Source organism: Mus caroli, unplaced genomic scaffold, assembly GCF_978045245.1.
Source record: "Mus caroli unplaced genomic scaffold, Mus_caroli_1 scaffold_15, whole genome shotgun sequence".
Lineage (NCBI taxonomy): Eukaryota > Metazoa > Chordata > Mammalia > Rodentia > Muridae > Mus > Mus caroli.
In genome coordinates this window covers 13,639,707-13,663,186 of record NW_028227270.1, presented here as the reverse complement: position 1 = coordinate 13,663,186, position 23,480 = coordinate 13,639,707, and the positions used below count along the sequence as shown (strand labels likewise).

General features: G+C 42.3%; 1 protein-coding gene across 2 annotated transcripts in view; it reads right to left on the bottom strand.

Moving 5' to 3' along the window:
* Zswim6 (zinc finger SWIM-type containing 6) overlaps window positions 1–23,480 on the bottom strand; it is a 163,732-nt gene that overhangs the window by 47,829 nt on the left and 92,423 nt on the right. For both annotated transcript variants that reach the window (XM_021180894.3, XM_085830853.1), the window contains exons 2-3: window positions 15,406–15,762; window positions 698–846 (exon numbers count right to left, since the gene is read on the bottom strand). In XM_021180894.3, coding sequence (XP_021036553.2) covers window positions 698–846; window positions 15,406–15,762 — 506 coding nt within the window. The remainder of the gene's footprint in view (window positions 1–697; window positions 847–15,405; window positions 15,763–23,480) is intronic.

Below are 23,480 nucleotides of genomic sequence, written 5' to 3'. Positions count from 1 at the left end.
TGAAATGATTTCATGGTAGCAAATGTTCTGCAATGCTTGTGATCCAGAGAACTTGTCTTAAGGATCCCAGCTAGTTCTTGGGTCATTTGTTTTTAGTGGTTGAAATAAACATAACACCATTCTTTAGCCCTACTATCAAAACAATGGAAAGAGATATGTTACTGTAGGTTTTATAGATGAGGAATTTATCAGTTATAGACTTCACCTCAAAGCTTTATAGCTGACAAATTTCTCAAGTTTTAAGTTTATACACATAGTGAAATTAGAACTCTCAAGTCTAGGAAACTAATTTACAGATTGAAACTAACATTAAGTATCACTAAAATTACTAAGCTGTATGTGTAGAAGAAGTGTTATGTTTATGGTTATGCTCCATGTGGGAAAACTAGAAAGAAAGAAAAAAAAAAAACACTTGAGAGGATGTCAAGTAACATTCAAACGATTTACACTGTTTTTGATATTGAAAGAAATTTTCTCTTTAAAATGTAACAAATTAGCATCACTTTATAGTAACTGAGAGAGGCAAAAATGGCCTCCTATGCTGCTGAAAGTCAATTAAACAAGTTAAACCTTGTAACATAAGTTTCTCACTGGTTCATTAGCTTAAAATCTCCATCTCAGTCCATACAGGATCTTACACAGTTACCATATATATGCCCCTATACTTGGAGTATGTCTTCAAAACTGACAACCATACCTTTGCAAAGAGCAGGTTGAGCTGCTTTCCTGATCCGTGGTACCCTCCCTGGGAGAGGAACAGTTTCACCTGTTCTTGCACCTGCTCTTCATCCAAGTGCCAGCAGTTCTCATCGTCAATACTAGCACCCGCCGTAGGGTCAGGAGCACCTGGAAAGCCAAGGGAAAGCACACTGGATGAAGACTGTACGCAGAGACCTTGAGAAAAAGGTTGGAAAGAAGTCAGACTCTGTTTCTGTCTAGACACGTGTAAAGTTTATCTTAGTTTCAATTACACCGACCAATTTATGCCTGAAATGAATGTAAATCACTGTGGAGTTCCAAGCCGCTCCTATTCTGTGCTTAGTTAAGGGCAGAATACTGTTGGACCCAAGGACTTCCCTGTTAAAGAGAGGTTTACAAGTTCTCTAAAGAGTTGAAGAGCCACAGAAAAAGTGTCTTATCGCAAATGCATGACGTAGGAAGATCTATGTAGGACATAGCAGAAAAATATTTCTCAAAGACACCCAGAAATATGGAACAAGTCACCTCGGCAGAGTCCTTCACCCTTCCCTATGTTAACTCAAGAAGCCTCACCATTATCTGCTACTGTAGAAACAACATGCTGACGCAAGTCTTTACTTGAAGAAAGCAAAGATTAAAAAGGGAAATCAAGACACAAGGGAGCAGGCACTGCAGCTGTTGTACTAACTCAGGTTGTAGTATTACCTTGCCAAACTGCATAAATATTTTATTGCTGAAGTACACACAAAAGATAACAGCTATGTAATAAACCCAGCAAGTGAAGGCTACCAGAGAAATTTAAAAGTTACCCAGATACTTAGGGGAAAAAAAACTGAAGCCTCAGTATTTGTTGAGAAAATAAAACAAAGGCGTGTTAAGGGCTTTTAAATATGAGAACATTTTATTCAATAGATATGATTCTATGTTACTTGTCATTTAATGATTGAATTTGAAATTAACTGACCAAGGAGATAATCACTGTGTCTCCATAGGAACTGGGTCTGCTTGACCCTAGGAGAAAGGGTACAGTGGGATAAGAGCCACGCTAAAAAGTGACATTTATTCATTCACTCAGTCGGTCGGTATGTCCACAGCTGTCATCTCTGGTGACCTGCCTCTTGGCAAGCCGTGGAGATATAATGACATTCCAAAACACACAGAATTCCTGTTCTTAATTCATTTAAAGTCTGTTTTTTAAAAAACTTGTACCTATAATAGTAAATACAATTTACACAATGGTTATGCATTAATGTGCTTATATGACCACAGGTGTATATTAAACTGAAAAGTCCGACTGGAAAGAAACACCCTTAGCATAAATGAAATGGTGTGATATTTGCTATTCTGTTTCGTGTGTGTGTGTGTAGTCCTGGCTGTCCTGGAACTTGATCTGGCCTGTATCATTTTTTTTAAATGACATGTTATAATCCTTTACATTAATTTTATACCATACTATAGTTGAATTGAATACACTACAAGGAAAGCATGGTTTTGAGTAGGAGGAAAATCGGTGAAATAATGATAAATACAAATGTATGTGTATGTGTAGTACTGAATGGTGGGCGCTCTTTAAAGATAAGTCAGAGTTCTGAAGACTTACCAGAACGCCAAGTTGGCTATAGATTGCTAGAATACAATACCTTGAGGAAATGGCAAGGAGCTGAGAGAGCTGTCTTAAGAAGATTAGAAGCTAATTAGAAGTCATCTATAGGCAGGGAAAAGAGGGATGGGTCACGTGAGGGGCTAAAAAAAGAACGTGGGCAGAAAGAAGCATGGTGTACGGGAGGAAGACAAGTTTATCCAACCTGAGAGCTGAGGCCCAGGATGGAGCAGCACAGACAACCCTGGAAGACAGAAAGACACTGGGGCTGTGAGCTAAGCAGCCCAGGTTCTCTTCACTGGGGACAATGGGTGGGAACTCATGAAGGGTGCTCTCTGTGGTAGAAGTACGCAATACTCTTCACCCCGATACGCATCAATCGCAACATTCTATCATGAAATATTAATTAGGTAGCCATGAGAATGAATGGGGATAATCTCCGTGTAAGACCATAGAAACACATCTAAAAATACTGTTGAATGAAAATAACAAAGGAAGAAAAATATACATGTGCACACTAAGTTTATGGTGACAAGGAGGCTTTTAAAAAGACCATGCATTATCATCTCCTTACACAAACTGTCTGGGAAAGGTAATACAGATTCAGGAAGACTTGGTAAAGACGTGAGCATGAGGGAGGGTAAGATCGGGGCACGCACAGAGCGCTGGTTTCTAGACTAAATTACTATACAGAATGCGGGACACTTCACTGACACAGAATGCTTAGACTTGGGAGATCAATTTTAAATATAGTGAGTCTGGAATACGGAATACCTTGGAGACAGGACAAAAGGAGAGCAGCAGATCTTCATCAGGAAGGAGGGCATGCTATGGGAGACAGCGCAGCTTTAGAAAGGCAGCCAGGATAGAGCCCAGGGAAGCCCCGCGTAACTGCTCGAGCAAAGGCAGGGAGCACAGTGGGAATGGGTGGCCTCTCAGAAGAGCGGGGTCTTTCCCAGAAGAGGAAAGAGTTGTTCTAACTGGGGGCTGGGCCATTAGGCTTCTGGCCCGCCTGTAAGTGTGCGGATTTTTGTCTGTCCCTACTGCCCAAACAATCTGGAAACCACTTCCAGGAAAGTATCGGAAAAGAGGAGGAACCCCCCAAAAGTAACCTTTCTCTCTAAGGACTCTTTTTGAAAGGCTGAAGATATCTGAGATATCTGAATATCTCAGAGGAATCCAGAGGGACCTTCTCATAATACCCTCTGTGGAAAGACAGCTATAGATTCTTTATGGAAATGTTTTCAGAAGACACTCTCCAAATAACTAAACTACAGGGTCTCAACTTCTAAGTTCCCCCTTCCCCCGCCCCTGGAAATCTCAGGGGCAGCTCACGTCGGCTACTTATCATTCCTTTCTACTCTTCCTTCGGACGATTTGGACTAACATCCACCATCTACTCTCAGAATGGCTGCCTGGTAATTTCTTGTGGGTGTGTTCCGTTGGAACTCCCTCCTCGACACAGAGTTCTCATCTACACCTGAGCTTCCTTGACCAGAGGCTGGCTGTGCTGTGTTCCAAGTAAGGGCTCTCTCAGTTGCGGGGTCCTGAACTCTGAGAGAAATGCAGGGTTCAGTCATCCAAGTAGGATTTTAAGTAGGTATGAACTTAAATTGGAGGTAACAAAGTTATTTTCTAAGGCCTGAACTGGCAAAGTGACCTATGTTAAGAGACCCTCTAAAAATTGTGGACTATACTCAATTCTTAATTATCTGAAGCAAAGAGTAACAAATGATATTATAATCTGGGAATTATTCTTGACTTGAATTAAATAATGATCAACGATTCCTCCCCCAACTTAAAAGTAACAGCTTTAAAATATATTACAGTTTAAAACTTCAAGGAATCAGTTACACACATACACACATTGGGGGAGAAGGGAAAGGAAAGAGAGGGAGAGAGAGGCAGGCAGACAGACAGACAGACAGACAGAAATACATGTGGGGAGGGGGAAGGAGAGAGAGAGAGACAGACAGACAGGCAGGCAGACAGGCTGACTCTGGTTATTGCCCAATTGGAGAAACAACTACACTTGGTTTGCCTCTGCGTGTTTGGGGGTATTTTGGTATTCTACCAGAATCAGCCTACTTTGTAAGAGTAGTATGGGGAGGAGGCTGTGAATTCCACAGTAAGTAAGGTTCTAAGCCTGCATTAGGATCCCAGTTCAAGGAATAGTTTAGAAAGAATATTTATCCTTTATGTTTCTCAGGCTTCCATCTTGATGCAATAGTCTACATTACCGGAGTAAAAACACCAATCAGGCAATAAAAATTGCTGATACACTGTAGGAAAATTTGGTTATTTAGTTATAACAATGAAAGCAAACATAACTAATGGGTAAACTATTTTATTTGATATACTTTACATATAAAGGTATGCACCACATACATTATAGACCAAAAGACTAAATATCTCACTAATTACTACAACTTTATCCCCAATGTATAAATGCATATATTAAGCTTTAATGCTAGAACAGGGATACAACTCTGTGGTAAACTGTCTGCCCACCATAGGCAAGACCACAGGTCCCACCTTCAGCACAGTTGACCAGTTAGCCTGTTCGATAATAAATAAATATTGAAAAATAAACTTTAAATCTGAGGGTTAACTATTTGAATCCCAATGTGTCTTGATTGTACACTTTAGAATGCTATGACTTGCCATTATATAAAAATGTAAGAGCTGCAGGATCTATTTCTACTTATTAATGGTTATCTATAATCAGAGATAACCCTCTAAGCATTTAACTTTGAAAAGAAAATGCAAAGAAAAACATAGTTCATTTATATACATATTTACTATAATAAATATCCTGAATTAGGCAGGAACCAGAATCACTACATCCATACATTAAATGCTTTTAAAAGCTACTTTGATTTCTGTTCTTACTCATAAGTGCTATAATATTTACAGTGTATAGTCAAACATGGTGGGTATTTTGTTACTAAATTTCAATTCTTCAGTTTCAAGCCTTTGGGGAAAAGAAAACTGTCCACAGGGTGGGAGTGATGGGTGGTCCCTGGAGTGGGAGTTGGGGTGGTCAGCAGGAAACAGTTCCTTGCCTCCAGACAGGTATGTGAGTCTGACTGACCTTCCACCTTCACACTGTGACAGCAGAGGAGGAAGCAAAGGAGAATTCGTGGACACGAAGAACGTCTGTCTAGTAGAAGTCTACTACCTAGTTCCCGCTATTAAAACCTATGAAAGTTCCTAGGGTATACCAGATGCCTTGGCTCCACTTCAGACCTACTCGTTCAGATTTTTCTCCTTCAAGTAGGAAAGAACAAGGATTCTGCCATTAGAGAGAATGCTAAGTGTCTTGGCATGTCGTGGATCTTAATTATAGAGGCAAGTACTCAGGATCCCGAGGTACCACTCAGGCACCTCTCCCCGTTCCAAAGGAAGCACATTTTAAGATGTGTATTGAAACGACCGTCTCTCCTCGACATTAGCTAGCACTGACTCAGCGTGTACATTATAAACTGAACCATGAAGACACAGTCGCTGCGGGCGTGTGGTGTATTTTGAGGGCTAATGCAGAAGGTGACTCTTTCTCTTCTCTGACTCTACTGTGACCAACTGCTTCCAGGAGATTGTCTCTCCAGGCGCTCATTTTTCTACATTTACTTAGTGTGGTGTGCACGTCAAGTGAGCACTGGGACTTGAACTCAGGTCCTCAGACTTGTTGGCATGTGCCTCATCCACTGAACCTTCTCACTGTCCCCCTAGAGAATGCTTTGAGCCACTTATACTTAGAAGTAACACTCTCCTTTGTCAAAATTATCCAATTCCCTCTACTTGGGCAGGATGCAGGCAGCAGATGTCTACACTGCAGAGGTGACTAGTGTCTTGGGGACCTATGGAAGAGCGCTAGCATACCGTTTCAGTGCCCACTGTTCATGCTAGACGACATCAAGTCAATGGGTATGCCTGTCTTACAAACAGAGGGCAAAACCATCACATCAACCAGGAGTCTCTCCAGGAGGTGAAAGGGCAAAACAGCAAAGTTTTAGTGTTGTAAGATTCAAAAAAAAAAGTCTTTCTTTAGAGCATAAAGTAGAACACTTAAAAAAATATGGTAAAACATGTACTGAATAGCCATGTTCTTTAGAAAAGATTCATATTCCATTCTTTAATTCTCATTTTAAGATAGTGTCTGACTAATGCTTTTATTTCAGTTTATAATTCTGCTGTAGTTCAAGCAGCGAGACCCTCAGTTCCTCTACAGCCATTCCATTCAGTCTACCACTGGGAGAGGATGTGGCGGCTTCTCCAGAAGCTGTAGAGAGAGGGGCCTGGTTCTTAGCTCACGGCGTGCCCACTGATGTTCTAACCAATTACCTTTCTTTAGCTAGAGGCCAAGGAAGGAAATGAGTGGCACGTGCCAACGGACGTGTCTTGGCTTCAGACAGAGCTGTCAGTTCCAGACCCTTGTCCACCCGGTCCCCTCTTCTGACCATCCCTCAGCTCTTAATATCATTTCATTTACTTCAGTCTTCAGGAGTTTATCCATGTATCTTTTATGGGTAAAAAGCAATAAAGTGTGTTTATGTTTTTCTAACACTCATTAAAAATGTAGCATACAAACAGCATTAAAAAAAAGCTACATAGTAGCAGGTAAGTCATTTTCCATTATTTCTCTGATAAAATGTCCTAACAATGACTTGGTACACAAATATAAATTGTTATGCCAAGTTCTCTGAAGGTTTTCTTTTTAAATCAAAAGCCTCAGCCTTTATTAGAAGGGGCTATTCCATACTTGGCAAGCCCTAGCAATAATAGTCTGCTCTGCTTATTTTAAATGATGCTTTAAAATGCTGGCTTGTGACCTGGGTATGGTGGCACACACCTGTCGTCTCAGGAGGTGGAGCACTGTTTCCCAAAAAAAGCAACAAAAACAAAACAAAACAAAAAAACAACCAACAAGCAAAATAATACAATAAAACAAAAGAGTCTGCAAATATTTTCCTTCATTATTTACTACTGACTCTCTAGCCTATAGCTGCAGCTCAGCTCACATCATAGTGACAGTGATAACAGGGTCTAGTGATGTTCACCCTTTGAACTTTCCCCATCTTATGGAATAGGTACTCAGAAAACTTAGGCCTAAGGAGATCCCTGGCCCCCAGTAACTAGTTAGAAAGCACAGGGACCAGCGGCTAGAGCCTCACTCTGAGTACTTCAAAGACTCATTAACTACTTATTAACTACTGACCAGGCCACATAGGGAGGTGTAAGCAACCCATGGCGGGCAGTGAGAAAGTCGGCTCACCTAGCTAACACAGAGATCTGAGGATCAACTAAAAGAGGAAGAACAACGAAGGAGACTGGTTGTGGCTAGTGGTTTCTCCACAGATGCAGGCTCAGGGCATCAGAGATGCCTGCAGGATGAGGGGGAAGGCACATGCGGATGAAGTCAGCGGGACATGATGAAGGCTACTGAGCTCACGTACTCATAGTTATCACCGACACTGTGATGTGTTAGTTGATCTGCATCTAGAGGCTGTAGAGTGCAGATATCCGCATTACACCAGAGAAATCCCTCATGGGTGGGAGAATTTGTAATTCCTCCAAATTAAGAGACATTCAACTTCAAGATGACTTCTTTTGCTAAATGAAAGTGCTGAGGCTCTGTGTGAAGGAAAGATATGCTATAACCTACACATATGGGTGTGGATGTCCATATCTACATATGGACAGCTGTGGGTCACAGAGTCCATTTTGGTTATGATTTAGGGTAAAATATCATTTTTAGAGGGAGATTTGGTACTAATTATAAAAATCCAAAATGCATATATCATTTATTCTGGCATTTATACTACTGGAACTCTATTACTTCAAAAAATTAAAAACCAAAAAAAAAAAATTAAAAATTAAAAAAACCCCAAAACCTCACATACTAAGTAATGGTCCCAACAGCAACACTTCTAGATAGGACAAGCTGGGCTATCCCTCTTGTACATCACTCATGAGGTTAATAATTAACTATACCCATGCAAGGGACAACTGCATAACTTACAACACTAAAACTAAAGCAAGTTAGCTATACCCATTTAGGAAACTTCAAGTTGAATGTGCAGATGTGTGTATGTATGTTCACAAAGGAAAACCTATTTTATAGGGCATAGACAATGCTGTCTTCACGGGGTGCTACCGTGGGACACTGGAGTTGGGAGGACTTACACTTTTATCTTCACATTATTCTTCAGAGTTTTCTATAGGGCTCACAGCACTACTTTTCTGAGATAGTGCAGTTCCAGAGGCTTCCTCACCTGCGGCGTATTGATTATTGTGTTGACCACCAGTAGATCATACATGGACTGTGCCAACTGTCAACATTAGAGTGCGTCACAGTAAAAACAGGTTAGTAATAATCAAAGACCTCCCTGGGATACTTCCAAAGGCTGTTTGCTAACGCAAGTCTAATACAGCGAATGTGACCACCCACAGGGAGATAAAGGGAAGGGAAACTTCACATGCAGCCCCGCATCAGATGACACCCCAACTGTCACCAGTGGATTTCAAACGTGTTTACGTGTTCTTATGAAATAAATCACCAATTTCCTACTAAGAACAAGACAGAATTTAAAGGGGATTGTTTTAAAAAATATGAGGGGGTGCTTATTATGCGTTGTGCTCAGACATGCTCCCAACATATGCAGGTCATAATACAAGTCTCCATGTTTACAGTTGAGTGTAAAGAGAACGTGTGTGTGCGTGTGCATGTGTGTTTGATAGTAACTGGGAGGCTTATGAACACTGATGAATAAAACGATCCAGACAAATATTTGAAGGCTAAACTAAGAAGACATGGATAGGCAGGCAAGGTGGATTTATAGTATTAGTTATATAAAAAGAAAAATGATCAAAATCTTATATGAAAAAACCATAATTTTCAATAAAAATAAACTAATTTTTAAAGAGAAATACAGTAATATCCAATGCACACTGGGGAGAAACAACAGGAGATGGGACCTTTAAGTGTGGACCCTGGTTGTCTTCTGTTACCGCAGATGGGTCAGATGGGTCAGATGGGTCAGATGGGTTAGATGAATTAGATGGGTTAGATGGGTCAGATGGGTTAGATGAGTTAGATGGGTCAGATGGGTTAGATGGGTTAGATGGGTCAGATAGGTCAGATGGGTTAGATGAGTTAGATGGGTTAGATGGGTCAGATGGGTTAGATGGGTCAGAGGGGTTAGATGGGTCAGATGAATTAGATGGGTTAGATGGGTCAGATGGGTTAGATGGGTTAGATGGGTCAGATGGGTTAGATGGGTCAGATGGGTCAGATGGGTCAGATGGGTTAGATGGGTTAGATGAGTTAGATGGGTTAGATGAGTTAGATGGGTTAGATGGGTCAGATGGGTTAGATGGGTCAGATGGGTCAGATGGGTTAGATGAGTTAGATGGGTCAGATGGGTTAGATGGGTTAGATGGGTCAGATGGGTTAGATGGGTTAGATGAGTTAGATGGGTTAGATGAATTAGATGGGTCAGATGGGTCAGATGAATTAGATGGGTTAGATGGGTCAGATGGGTCAGATGGGTCAGATGAGTCAGATGGGTTAGATGGGTCAGATGGGTCAGATGAATTAGATGGGTTAGATGGGTCAGATGGGTCAGATGGGTCAGATGGGTCAGATGGGTCAGATGGGTTAGATGGGTCAGATGGGTTAGATGAATTAGATGGGTCAGATGGGTTAGATGGGTCAGATGGATTAGATGAATTAGATGGGTCAGATGGGTTAGATGGGTTAGATGGGTCAGATGAATTAGATGGGTTAGATGTGTCAGATGGGTTAGATGTGTCAGATGGGTTAGATGTGTCAGATGGGTCAGATGGGTTAGATGGGTCAGATGGGTTAGATGGGTCAGATGGGTCAGATGAATTAGATGGGTTAGATGGGTCAGATGGGTTAGATGGGTCAGATGGGTCAGATGAATTAGATGGGTTAGATGGGTCAGATGGGTCAGATGGGTCAGATGAGTCAGATGGGTCAGATGGGTCAGATGGGTCAGATGAATTAGATGGGTTAGACGGGTTAGACGGGTTAGATGGGTTAGATGGGTTAGATGGGTTAGATGGGTTAGATGAGTTAGATGAGTTAGATGGGTCAGATGGGTTAGATGGGTCAGATGAGTTGGCCTTTAGAAGTCAAGCCACCCCTTCTCTGACACACCAGTGAATGTGCTCTGCAGTGCACTTACTGAGATGGTATCAGGGTATGTGCAAGAGCACTGGCACACTTTGGGAAGTGGTCCAGGGCCTAGGTTTGAAAGGGTCACTAAATGACCTCCTCCTTCACTTAAGGTCAAGGTCAATATGGTGTCCCTTTAACCTTTTCCTTTCTTGTAGCTAGCCCAGTACAAGCTAGCGCAGTAAAACCAAAGGCTCAGGGTGGGGTGGGGGTGGCTGTCACAGAGTCTGGGGAAAGCAGACTCCCTCTGACTTTCATTTTCATGGCCAGTTCTTGATTTGCTATGTGGGAGGGGCCTTATGGGTGTACAGGAGCCATGGCATGCATAAGGGAGGTCAGAGGGCAGCCTGTAGGAATCTGTTCTCTCTTTCCAATGGTGGAGAGTGGCAGGTAGTCAGGCTTGGTGGCGGGCACCCGTGGCTGCTAAGCCACTCTGCTAGCCTTCTGTTATCTTCTCAAACTATGGTGTGAGGGCCAAGGAGATAAGGCTGAATTTGTTCTTAGCATTACCATATATATCCATAGCATCATTTTTTCATAAAAGACATGAGCATTTTAAATATGAGAGAAAATGTGTTCCACATATCCATTGACAATCCTGGACTCGTGTTCAAGTTCAATATTCCATCTCTAAGCCACAATTTGCCAGCTTAGAATGCCATCTCCTTTGGGGCGTACTTTGAGACTGGATCTTCCTATATATATAAACCAGGCTGGCCTCAAAGTCCGAGTTCTGCTTCTGCCTCCTTAGGGAACTGAAATTACAGCACACACCACCACACCTGGCTAGAGCATCACCTTTAATAGGAAGCAAAGCCAGACAAGCACCAACTCACTTGACTAAGGAGTGAAGTCAGTACTTGGAAATCAATAAATCTATTGGCAAGTACTTAGCAAAGATGCTCGCCTCTTTAAAAAACACAGTATCAAAGGTGGAAAAGTTTTATTAGGGTATAAAGATAAAAGCAAAGAGATTGCTTGAAAAGATACACGGCTGCAATCTCCTTGGTAGGATATTAACATCAATAACAGTGATTTAACTTTTTTCATAAAGTCATAGAAAACTGTATGAAACACAATGAAATAAAGAAAGAGCTGACCAAGACGGCTGTTATGACACACTGTATTCACCCAGCCTTCACTGTGTGTGTGAGTAGAGGAATCAAGGTATGCATGCTACTGCAACTGTACACTTGCAATGCCAAGTGCACAGTGGGAGGATTAATATAAAAAATTAACGGAATTAATTTTTCTTGATTTTCTAAAACAAAAACAACAACCTAAAATCATACAAGGAAGTACTGTTTTTGAAAACAGACTTAATTTTTAAAAAAGAATGTTTTATTTACAGGTGTTTGAAGGCACGTGGTCAAATGCCTGTGGAACACTTAGCCCTGCTCTTCACCGTGTCATTAATCTAACAGTTGAAGTGAGGCCCTCCAGGGAAGATATTTCCCACTTCATCTTGTAAGGCCACACCTGTTTGCTGCCCCTCCTGACCACTGTCCTACAGGTGTGGTAGGCAGTAGACAGCTTGTGTAAAGGGCCCGTGTCCAGGCCCAAACCTGGGGAGGAATTAAGTAGTGAGAAAGCTGGCAGCTTCTCTGCTCTCAAGCACCTCTTCTCATAGACAAGCTGGGAAAATCACATTCCAGGCTAGCCTGCGCTGCTCATCACAGCAGTTCAGATTCCAGGCTAGCCTGCGCTGTTCATCACAGTTCCCTTAAACACTGCCTTGTCAAGCTAAGAGATTCTGAAAGAATATTATGTGAACTCGTTCCTGTAAACAATCATAGTGTATTTTCAACATGGTAATGGACTAAAACCAGTTTTTTTAGATAATCTTTGGGAGCTCTTAACCTTCAAAGTAAGGTAAATTCATCGAATATATAATTACTGATGACACCTTCAATTAAATTAAAATTCAGAGAACAAAGTGACCTTAATGGGTTATTTGAACTAAAAGAAAGAAAGAAAGAAAGAAAGAAAGAAAGAAAGAAAGAACTATATCCTATTTGTCCACTGAAACATTTAATAAGTCCCAGATCAGTGGTTCTCAACCTTCCTAATACTGCGACCCTTTAATACAGTTCCTCATGCTGTGGTGACCCCAGTCATAAATCTATTTCATTGCTACTTCGTAACTGTAATTTTGCTGTTATGAAATGTAACTATCTCATATGTGACCCTAAAGGGGGCTGTGACCTACATGTTGAGAACCACTGCCCTAAATGCTCTTGAGAAATCTCTGGGATGACTGTAGGTGGTGTGACTTTTCACAAGGCAGCGGGGGTTGAGTAAGACAATGCTATAGAGCAGATACCTTCTACAGAGAGAAGCTCCTACATGCAAGCCCTTTCTGTAGGCCAAAGGCTCCTTTGCAGCAGTTGTTTATTCCCCTGCAGGGGCAGCCCCTTCCAAGTGAAATGCTTCACACCCCTTATGATAGCTATGTAAATGAAGCAGGGCCTGACATGGGGAGCAGCAGAAGAAATGTGTCCGAATGAGTTTGCCTGACATAAAAACTACGCACAGCACAGTACCAAGAGACTTCTAAAAGAACGTTCATAGCATCTCTGTTGTAAACAAGGCCCATCAACAGCGGAAATGGACCAAGAACCAGGGACATGGTACTGTTTTCTATCACACACAGCTGCAGACTTGCAGGTGGCTCTCATGTGACTTGGGGTGTTATAAGCATGAAACAGGCACCAAATTTCAAACTTCATATGAAAAATTATAAACTTCCCTAAATGATGATATGCACACACATAAGTATACGGTGCACACATATACTATTTACATACAATCACTGACACACAAATGTAACCATTGTAAGCTATTGATATTGCTTGCTGTTTTATACCTCATCATAAACCTCACAGTATAAAATCTTGCAGATTCATTGAGAGGGATATACTGAATTTTACTTACAAAATATTGAAAACCATAGCCGGGCGTGGTGGCACACACCTTTAATACCAGCACTTGGGAGGCAGAGGCAGGCTGATTTCTGAGTTTGAGGCCAGCCTGGTCTACAGAGTGAGTTCCAGGACAGCCAGGACTACACAGAGAAACCCCGTCTCAAAAAAACCAAAAACAAACAAACAAACAAACAAACAAAAAATTGAAAACCCAAGAATAGGAGTGATATAAAAATATAAACTATATAAATATTTTTTGAAGCAGTATTTATTACATGTATCAGGAAATGGCATAAAATTAGTTTTGCTTTTTATTTTTTAAATTGTATTTATTAGAATATTTACATTTATATGTATATGTGGGTCACACTGTACTTCCCTAGATTAGACAGGTAAACACCCAATACAAGAAAACAAATGAATTACAGGCACATGAAAGATGGACAAATTCTACTATTAAGACTTTAAGTAAGATAGAATAGATCAAGTTATATCAGCATTTAATGATATAAAAATGTCACCACTACCCAGGATATGATTGTAACACAAATCAAGGAGGAGCATATGGGGCAGGGCATGGAGATCTCACAAGAGCTCAGAGCCACCTCCTGCTTAGCCTGGGTGCTGGTTTGCAGTATATGTTAGCAGTGTTCAGACTTCATATACAATCAGAGTACCATCTTACAGCTTTTAAATGACATAGCGCTGCTTTCCCTAAACATGTCTACCTGTGCTATGAAGTAATGGCTTTGAAGAAACTCACAAAACTAAATGAATGAGGTTGAATGTCTTGTTCCATACCTCAAAATAATGTAACTAGAATAAATTCAATAATATTAGGTCCCCATACTGCTTAGCCAAGACTGTGACACTTTATGCAATGTATTTTTCTCATAAAATTATTTCTAAGTATTTTAAAAGCACAGGCAGCCTGTGTTGTGTATGCAGCGGCCAGAAGTTAAAGCCACAGGTGTTACTCCTTGGGTGCCTTGCACCAGGCTTTGGGGGTGTGTGTGTGTGTGGGGGGGGTGTGTATGTGTGTATGTTTGATTTAAGACACTGACCTGAAACTTGCTAAGTACACTATGCAGGTCCTCTGTCTTTGCCCTGCCAGCACACCATTTCCAGGGGTGCCAACATGCCTGGCCTTTTAAACATGGGTTCTGGGGTACAAGTCAGGCCCTCCTGCTTGCAAAACCAGCACTTTCAATAGATGAGCCGTCTCCCCAGGCTAGCATTATTTACATTTTATTAGTATGTTGCATGAGAAAATGTTGGTGGATATTATTTCTGAACTGTTTCATATATTCTTTTGAGCTAATTTAAAAGTGTTTTTTTTTTAGCCTACACATACCATAAACTCTAGGTTGTAATAATTTTCCAAAGTTTATTTTCTTTTATAAAGTACTACATAAAAGTTTTCCTACACTAGGAAGTAAATTTGAAAGTGAAAAAATAAGAATGTACACATGCATTTGCTAAAAAGTATAAATTAAATGACAAGTGTTTTATATAACTAATATCGAATTGTTATCTGAAATGTAACTAAATGAAGCGTAAGACACATTTTTTTTTTAAACAAATGAGATCTTTCTGAGCACACACACAAAAAAAAACCCAAACCAAACCAAACCAACAACCAACCAACCCACCAAACAAAAAACCAGTCAGATGTGCTGTGGCATACATGTTATTCCAGGTAGGTGGGAGGCAGAGGCAGGAGGAGGCTGAGGAGGGACAATCTTGAGTTCAAGGCCACACCTGAGCCACACCTAACAAGACCCTATTTCCTAGCTCTCCCCAAAAGGGCTTGCCTTCCAGCACAAAACGCTTCCTAAGAAATGCTGTAGGCTATCATGCTAAGCTAATCTCTCTATCAGCATTACTGAGGCCCCACTTCTAACACTTCACTTTATGCATAATTGGACTGGTAAATGAAAAATAATCTAGAGAAAACTGACATCGCCTGTCATACTCACCATGAACTTGGTTGATTTCTGAATTCTGGGAGAGAATTTCATCTGCTAGCTTCTGCGCAGTTGGCAAGACTTCTGTGTGGTGCACTGTGATCAAATACTGAACAAACTTTTGTAGCTGATCTCTGTTCATCTGAAAGAGAGTCTCTGAAATGGGAAGATGCAGTTTGACCTGCTCTGGCTTGCGGATGCGGTATAAAGACAGTGCCACAACATGGGCACAATAAAATATGTCCTTGTTTCCACAGCTGCAGGTCACTGAGGTAATCTTGCAACGATCAAAGCTGATGGCCACGTTGCAAACGGTTTCTGGCTCCGATTGTATTGCAGGTTCTGTCACTGTGCCACTCAAGTGGAAACCTAGGTGACAAGAAAAGAAGAGGTCAGCTTCTGCACGCAGATGCCACTGCAAGTCCTCACTCTGGAAACAGGTGACTCTGGACAGCGAAGCAAGGAGAAACACGTGGACACATTCAAGCCAATGGTGACCATGGCTTTCTCTAACAGGGAGAAGACAAGTGTCAGTCAACAGCAGCAGTTCCCCTTGGTCACACCTAAGCAAACAATTACTTTACAGCATCACTACAGTGCTCACACGTGGGACACGTGACCAAGATCTCGTTCTTGTCTTCCCTCTTATATGTGTAAAATGTCAAGTATAAATCACCTGGCTTATTTATCATTTTTTCTCAGCCAAACTTTGCTCCCCCACCCCCGAAAATTTGTTCTGGTCTGCCACGAAGCAACCAGTAACACAGCAACATAGCAGACGTCCCTTTCACAAACTCTGACCCGTATCTATCAACAGTAGCTACAGGGAGAGCTGTTCATGCATATCACAGTCCGAGTCACTCATGTGATTATGTTTTTAACCCTGCACAGAGGAAAGCTTAAATACGAGGTTATACAACCTGCTCCACAGTGTGATATCACCACTAAGAAAAGGGCACTGAAGGCAACACACCTTCAGTTCAGAAGCAGACAGGAATCTTTCACACGTTCCATCATCGATGGCCGGCTATACACTACATACAACAATCTGGAAGTGGAATGCCTGCCCCATTGAGGAGGCTGATTGCCCTTGGAGAGTTCTAGCTAAGGCAAATGCCTCCCATAACCACTGAGTACCAAGCAGTTCCTATTTGGCCAGCAAACCTCTACTTCTTCCCTAAATGCATGGAAAAGCTTCCGTGAAGTTTGGGGGTGCTGGGTAGAGGAAGAGATAAGCAAGCATCCATTCAGCCAGCCACCCACCCCCAAGCCACCTTTACCGGTGAGGGACAAACCTGAAATCAGGAGGCCCTCTGTGTTTTCTTGGACATTTGCTATTTATGCTACGTCAAAAAAAAAAAAAAAATCATCAAGATGGTGACTGAATTCCCCTTCACAACCCACATGAAAACTGGAGAAGCATTGCACGTGGCTTGAGAATGACTGGCAGCCAATGGCAAGGATTCATAGATGACATTGGCACCCCTCTTACTGCCTCTTCTGAGTTACCCCAAAGAACAAAAACCTCCCAGAGAAAGGTAATTTCATCTTGACAAGATAAATGTGTTGTAACATTTTTTTTTTTTTTACCAAACAAATCAATTTTAAAAGGGTATTCCATAAACACAAATTATTGGTTCACAGTAGGAAAATTTGAAAATTGTCATATAATAGATATTTGGGGTTTTTCCCCCACAAATATAATCTATTTAAAAATAGACATTCTATGAAATGGAGAGATGGCTTGGTGGTTAAGAACACTGGCTGTTCTTCCAGAGATCCTGAGTTCAATTCCCAGCAACCACATGGTGGCTCACAACCATCTGTAATGGGATCCGATGCCCTCTTCTGGTGTGCCTGAAGACAGGTACAATGTACTTACATATATAAAATACATATATTTTTTTAAAATTGACATTCTAGTTTCCTTTATCCCTCTGATAAAAAGTTCTCTATGGAGAGAAAGCACTATTAAATAAGCACTATTACATTTTTACTACTAAAAATGTTAATAGACAAAGTAAATACCTGAAAAATGTGAAAAAGTGAGAAATTACGGTGATCCTGCCTTAGTCAGTACATACCAGATGTAATATATGTAGTAATAAAAACATGCATGGAATAGGCAAAGATAAGACAAAAAAAAAGTGTCTAACTCAGAAGAAAGGCTCCAACCACATTCTAGATATTTAGTGCAAGAAAAACTGTTTCCATATGTCATACACATATGTCAGACACCACAGCAGGTTAAGAGCTGTACACTGGAATTTATAAAGTGAACATCTTCCCACTTAAAACGATCACCTTTCTCCTTGTCCACCTCATGAGAGACTTTGTCCCTCCATAAAAATGACATTGGAGAATTCTAAACGTGGATGAAGCCCATAAGGGAGGACTCAGAAGAGCAGGACTAACCCGTCCTCCACAGCTCACCACATGGGCTGGGCGGAGAGCACATTCCTAGCATGGTACAGGCCCCGAGATCAATCTTCAGCAACACGTGTGGGGCGTACACACATGCACACATGCATGCAAGCACACAGACACAACTACACATGCAATCAGCATCATAATCAAGAGCCAACAAGGTGATAATTGAATAGGTATTCTAAACAATACTAATTACCATTAAAGAGAAACGATCCTGAAGAAAACTGATGGAGCCCTCAGGCAGCTAGTGCAAAAAAAAAAAAAAAAAAAAAAAAAAAAAAAAAACCGACCCTTGTCATGTAAGCGCCACACTACAAGTCAGATACTGGACAAAGATACAGTAGCACTAATGCAGAAAGGGGGGTTTTCCAACTGCACAACCAGCATTGATTATTTGTCTATTCAGCTTTTAAAATCAAACTTTTAAATATTTTAACTCTCAAAACAACTTAACCCAAAAGATATGAAGTTACAAACACAAAATAGGTCACAAAACTTCATTAATCTGTGCTCAAAGATTAAAGTATTTTATATTTTTTTTCCTAATTCAAACGTCACCTTTCAAGTGCCCAAATCCCTTTAAGAATTCCAGCCTTATCTGATGGAAATATTTCTAAATAGTAACTAGCAGTCAACTGCTGCTTGTGCCTTATGCCTGGCCACGCTATCCAGCCGACCAGGGGACAGGGAGCCATCCTCGAGTGTCTCATGGCTTTCTTTCTCCCTTACTCTCTACCTTGACTCTTCAGATGGCCTGTCTTTGTTAGGAAAAGCACTGCTGTCAGGTCAGTGAGACTTCTCCAAACTGATTTTACAGCAGTTATTTAACACACAGGGGCTGATCTAATGTGGGGCAATTTTCTCTCTGCCTTCAGGTGAGGGTTATGAGGTGCAAGGCTTTACCTCAAACACAAGAAGATCACACATTCATATGGAAAAGATAGCTCTGGACAAGGGACAAGAAGACAGGGACAAGACAGGGAGTCAGGATGAAGAACTCCCACTACGCTGACCTCAGGATTGTAGAATGGTGTTTTGACCTCTTCAGCCTGAGCAACTTTTGGTATTCCACTAACATCTGTGTGTTCTAAGATCATGCCAATGCACACAGAAGAGGAGCAAGGAGGTTGTGTGTCCCTCCATCACAGCAAGAGGGCCAGGAAGACATCCTGCCTCACCTGCATCCCTCCTCCTCTCCACCGTGGTATCTCTTAGGTGCTGAATGAACTCAGGACAATAACCCAAGAATGGGTTTTGTCTTTCTGGAGTTCTGACAAACCATGACTACCTGTTTTCGGACAAGCACTAAGGGCACAGAAAAGGGGACAATCCTGTACTATTATTACCTGGTGAAACATTTCTAAATCATTAAACTGAAGAAATTACTATAAGCTGCCTTCTAAAATATGTTTGGACCTGGGTGTAGTGACACATGCCTTTAATTCCAACACTCCACGAGGCAGAGGCAGAGAGGCAGAGAGGCAGAGAGGCAGAGAGGCAGAGAGGCAGAGAGGCAGAGAGGCAGAGAGGCAGAGAGGCAGAGAGGCAGAGAGGCAGAGAGGCAGAGAGGCAGAGGCAGGCAGTTATTTTTAAGTTCAAGACTGTCCAGACTATAGTGAGACCTTGTTTCAAAAATAACAACAACAACAACAACAACAAACCCCACAAAGTTGAGCTCCTGATATGGTGGATCACAAACTGGGTAATCTGTTTAAGGAGAAGCCAGGATAAGCACAGGCACTATTCAATGGGGCCATGGAAGGACTTCTGAAAGTCACAAAGGTGGTAACAAACCAGTTTAGAAGCACTAAGGAGATGGAAGACAATTAGAAGCACTAAGGAGATGGAAGACAAATGGAACCCCAGCCATCCAAGCTGAGCAGGAAGCGGATTGGCGATTGGGTGACTGGGTGCCTCTGCAGCAAGCAGAAGGGCAAATGGAAACCTTATTTGAAAGGCAAACCGGCCAGCAATTAAGAAAAGAGACTGGCTGGCCTAGCCTAAGGTCACTTAAGTCTCTACTGCACCTAGGTTGTGTCTGGTCAGTGACTCCTGCAGCACTATCAGAACCCCATGTTGTCTTTGTATATGACTAAGAGAGCAGTGAGCACTGTTCTGAGGATGAACTTATTCAATACTACACTACCCTAAAGACATGATGATAGGGACCACATCCTAGAGTCTGACTTTAACCTTCCATAGCCCCAGACTGAGGCACAGATGTGAGACAGTGGTAGAGAGTGAGAGGACCGGACTCTTGGCAGGTCAAAAATGCAGGCATCAGAGGCATGGTTCACACAGAGCGTGCACAGGGACAGACAGGCTCCCTCAATGATAGGGAGCCAAGCTTATCAATTCTGGAGAGCCTGAAGCCTGGGGTAGGTGGGCAGCCTGAGGTCAGTGGGTAGATGTCTCTGGAGGCATATACCTTTTTGGTACTTTAGGTTCTCAGAACTCTGAATTTTGTGGACTACCTGACACCACAGTTGACACGGGGGGGGGGGGGGAGAGGTAACCAATACGTAGGTGGATCTTTACCCCTCCACAACTCAGCGCTGCCACTGCTTCCCATGCTTATAAAGCACTTGGGAAGCAGCCCAGCCAGAACCTCAGCCACTCCAGGGTGTAGCTCTTTGGAGAGAAATTCTAGGAGTGAGAAAAGTCTGCCAACTAAATAGACAACATAATAGAAAGCCTGACTAACCAGACTGAAGGCCAGGGAAGAAGAATGAGACAGACAACATCCTACATTCAATACATACAAATACTACAGCAGTAAACAATGTGAAAGGAAAATTAAGTAGCATGGCCACAGAGGGTAGGGGCTGGGAGGAGACATGCCCAGTCCACACTTGAAAATGCCAAGTGGAACAGCCAAGACCCTTGATAGGCAAAGGAAGCGGGTAACCGGCAGACAGCTCTGGCAGATGGCAGGTGGGTCCCATCCTCTTTCTGCACCAGATAAAGTAGGGACAAAGCTAAGAGCTGCTCAGGCCCAGACTCCCCTTCACACCACACACACCTAGCAAACAACCCCCTCATGCCACACACACCTAGCAAATGGAGTCCTCACACCACATACATCAAGCAAAGAAGCTACTTCACAGTCAGCTATTGGATGGATCACAGGGCCCCCAATGTAGGAGCTGGAGAAAGTACCCAAGGAGCTAAAGGGATCTGCAACCCTATAGGTGGAACAACATTATGAACTAACCAGTACCCTGGAGCTCTTGTCTCTAGCTGCATATGTATCAAAAGATGGCCTAGTCGGCCATCAGTGGAAAGAGAGGCCCATTGGACTTGCAAACTTTATATGCCCCAGTACAGGGGAACGCCAGGGCCAAAAAGTGGGAGTGGGTAGGTAGGGGAGTGGGGGGGGTATGGGGGACTTTTGGGATAGCATTGGAAATGTAAATGAGGAAAATACCTAATAAAAACATTAAAAAAAAACCTTCCTCTCTTTTCTTTCTGTTGCACTTTTAGTATTATTTTCACTACAGTGTATTTTAAACATACAACTGTGCTAGGAGATTCTGTTCATGTCTTTATTCCCTTCACTTGTTCATCTAACTGCGTGTGTGTTTTCCAGTGTTGCGATCTTTCCTCCTCTTCTTCCCACTGTGTTTCCCCTCGGTGTTCTTTCTAATAGTATTTTTACTTCAGCTGAAGATATCACAACATTTGACTTCAAGTTGTACTACTGAGCCAAGTTACAAAAACTGTATGGTGCTAGAAAAAGACATGTAGACAAATGGAAGAGAAGATCTAGAAATAGGTCCACAGCCATCTGATTTGGGATGTCAAAAATACACATCAGAAAAAAAGACAGCCTCTCTAACACAAATGGCACTTGGCAAACTACAAACTTCCATGTAAAAGAATGGAATGGCTTCCATTTCTCTCACTCAGTACACAAACACACACAAACACACACATACACACACATACACATACCACCACCAGCACCAGCAAAAGCACCACACAGCCTTTCATGGGGAATGGATGAAGCCTGGCGTGAACGTGCATTACTGGCATGATCATCATGTTAAGGACCCCAAGCCTCCTCAGCATGGGAACGGAACGGCAGAGCGTGCCCGGGGCAGGCTCAGAGCAAGGGCAGAGCCTCCTCCTCCAGTCCAAGTCCAACGTTACAGAAGACTGACCTTTACCCTCACCAGTGACAGAGATGACAACTCAGCCACCATCTCCTCCTCCCGATGAGTACAACTTGAAACTGCCTTCCTACAGAGACCAGCTACTGGTGTTACCAACTTAACTCCATGTTCATACATACCCCTTCTTCAGCCACACACAATAAACCTGCTTCCCCGTGCAGCAGCATGCAATCAGTAAATGCCCTGGGCTGCTGGGCTGCTGGAACATGTCCGTGAGCACAGCCCCCAGCTCAGCCAGTGCCTGCGAGTCTGCCTGTCTTCGTTGTCTCTTCACTTTACACACACACCTCCTCGGGTTAAGGCCAACATCGGGGAATCAAACAAAGCGGACCCTAACTGTTATACCTAAAAACGTTGAAAGTGCTACAGGAAAACACTTCACGATAACCATAGACTAGAAATAACCCCAAGGACTAACAGATGAGACTGGACAAAAGCAAAGGGCCCCCAAACTAAACGGTTACTTAAGTATCCACCAGGAAGAAGAATCCATTTGTAGAATGGGGAAGTTTTCCTGTCATGAGACAAGGGATTAACAGAATATTTTTGGAACCACAAAAACTAAACAATTCAATCAAAATAGGCTAAGGAACTGAAATGACACTTCTAACAGAGAGGGGGGGAGGAAGGGAGGGAAGGAGAGAGAGACAGACAGACAAAATATAGGAATGACAATACCTGAACACCACCATTAACCATGAGACAAACATGGTTAGAGAAACCACTTTAAATATCTTTCTCCTCCAGTCAGAACTGTTGTCGTCAAGAGAACACATGACCCCAAATAAGCCGGCAGGGACATGAGATAAAAGAACCTTTGCACACAGCTGGTAGAACTGTACCCTGGTGCGGCCATCACAGAAGAAGACAGTACGGAGACTCCTCAAAAGACAAGAATGAACTCACTACCGTATGACGACCTAGCTAGAGTAGCCCTGTGGTCACACCCAAGCCAACACAGCACAACAGGCCCTTGCACACTTCTGCTTCTTTCTGTGATATTCACAATAGAAACAAGGAACAGAGCAGATCTCAAGGCCATCAGCAGGGAAATGGCTACAGAAAAAGTGCTATATATATGCAATAGAATTTTATTTGGCCATTTAAAAAAAAAATGAAACCAGCCTGGCAGTGGTGGCACATGCCTTTAAACCCAACACTCAGGAAGCAGAGACAGTTGAGGCCAGCCTGGTCTACAGAGTGAGTTTTGGGACAGTCTGGGCGACACAGAGAAAGCCTGTATCAAAACCCAAAAGACACCAAGGCATTGTGGGAAAATGGATGGATGGAGCCAGCGATCATTGTTAGTGAAGGAGACCTTCAGAGAGAAAGCTTCACAAGTGGCTACTGTGCGGTGCGGTGCGGTGCAGTGCTGACTGTGGGTTTTGTGTGCAGATGTAATCAATATTAAGGAAGGAACATGGGGGAAGTGACAGGAACAGAAGAGGTTCCATATTAAGAGTACAAGGGAGACTTCTTTTG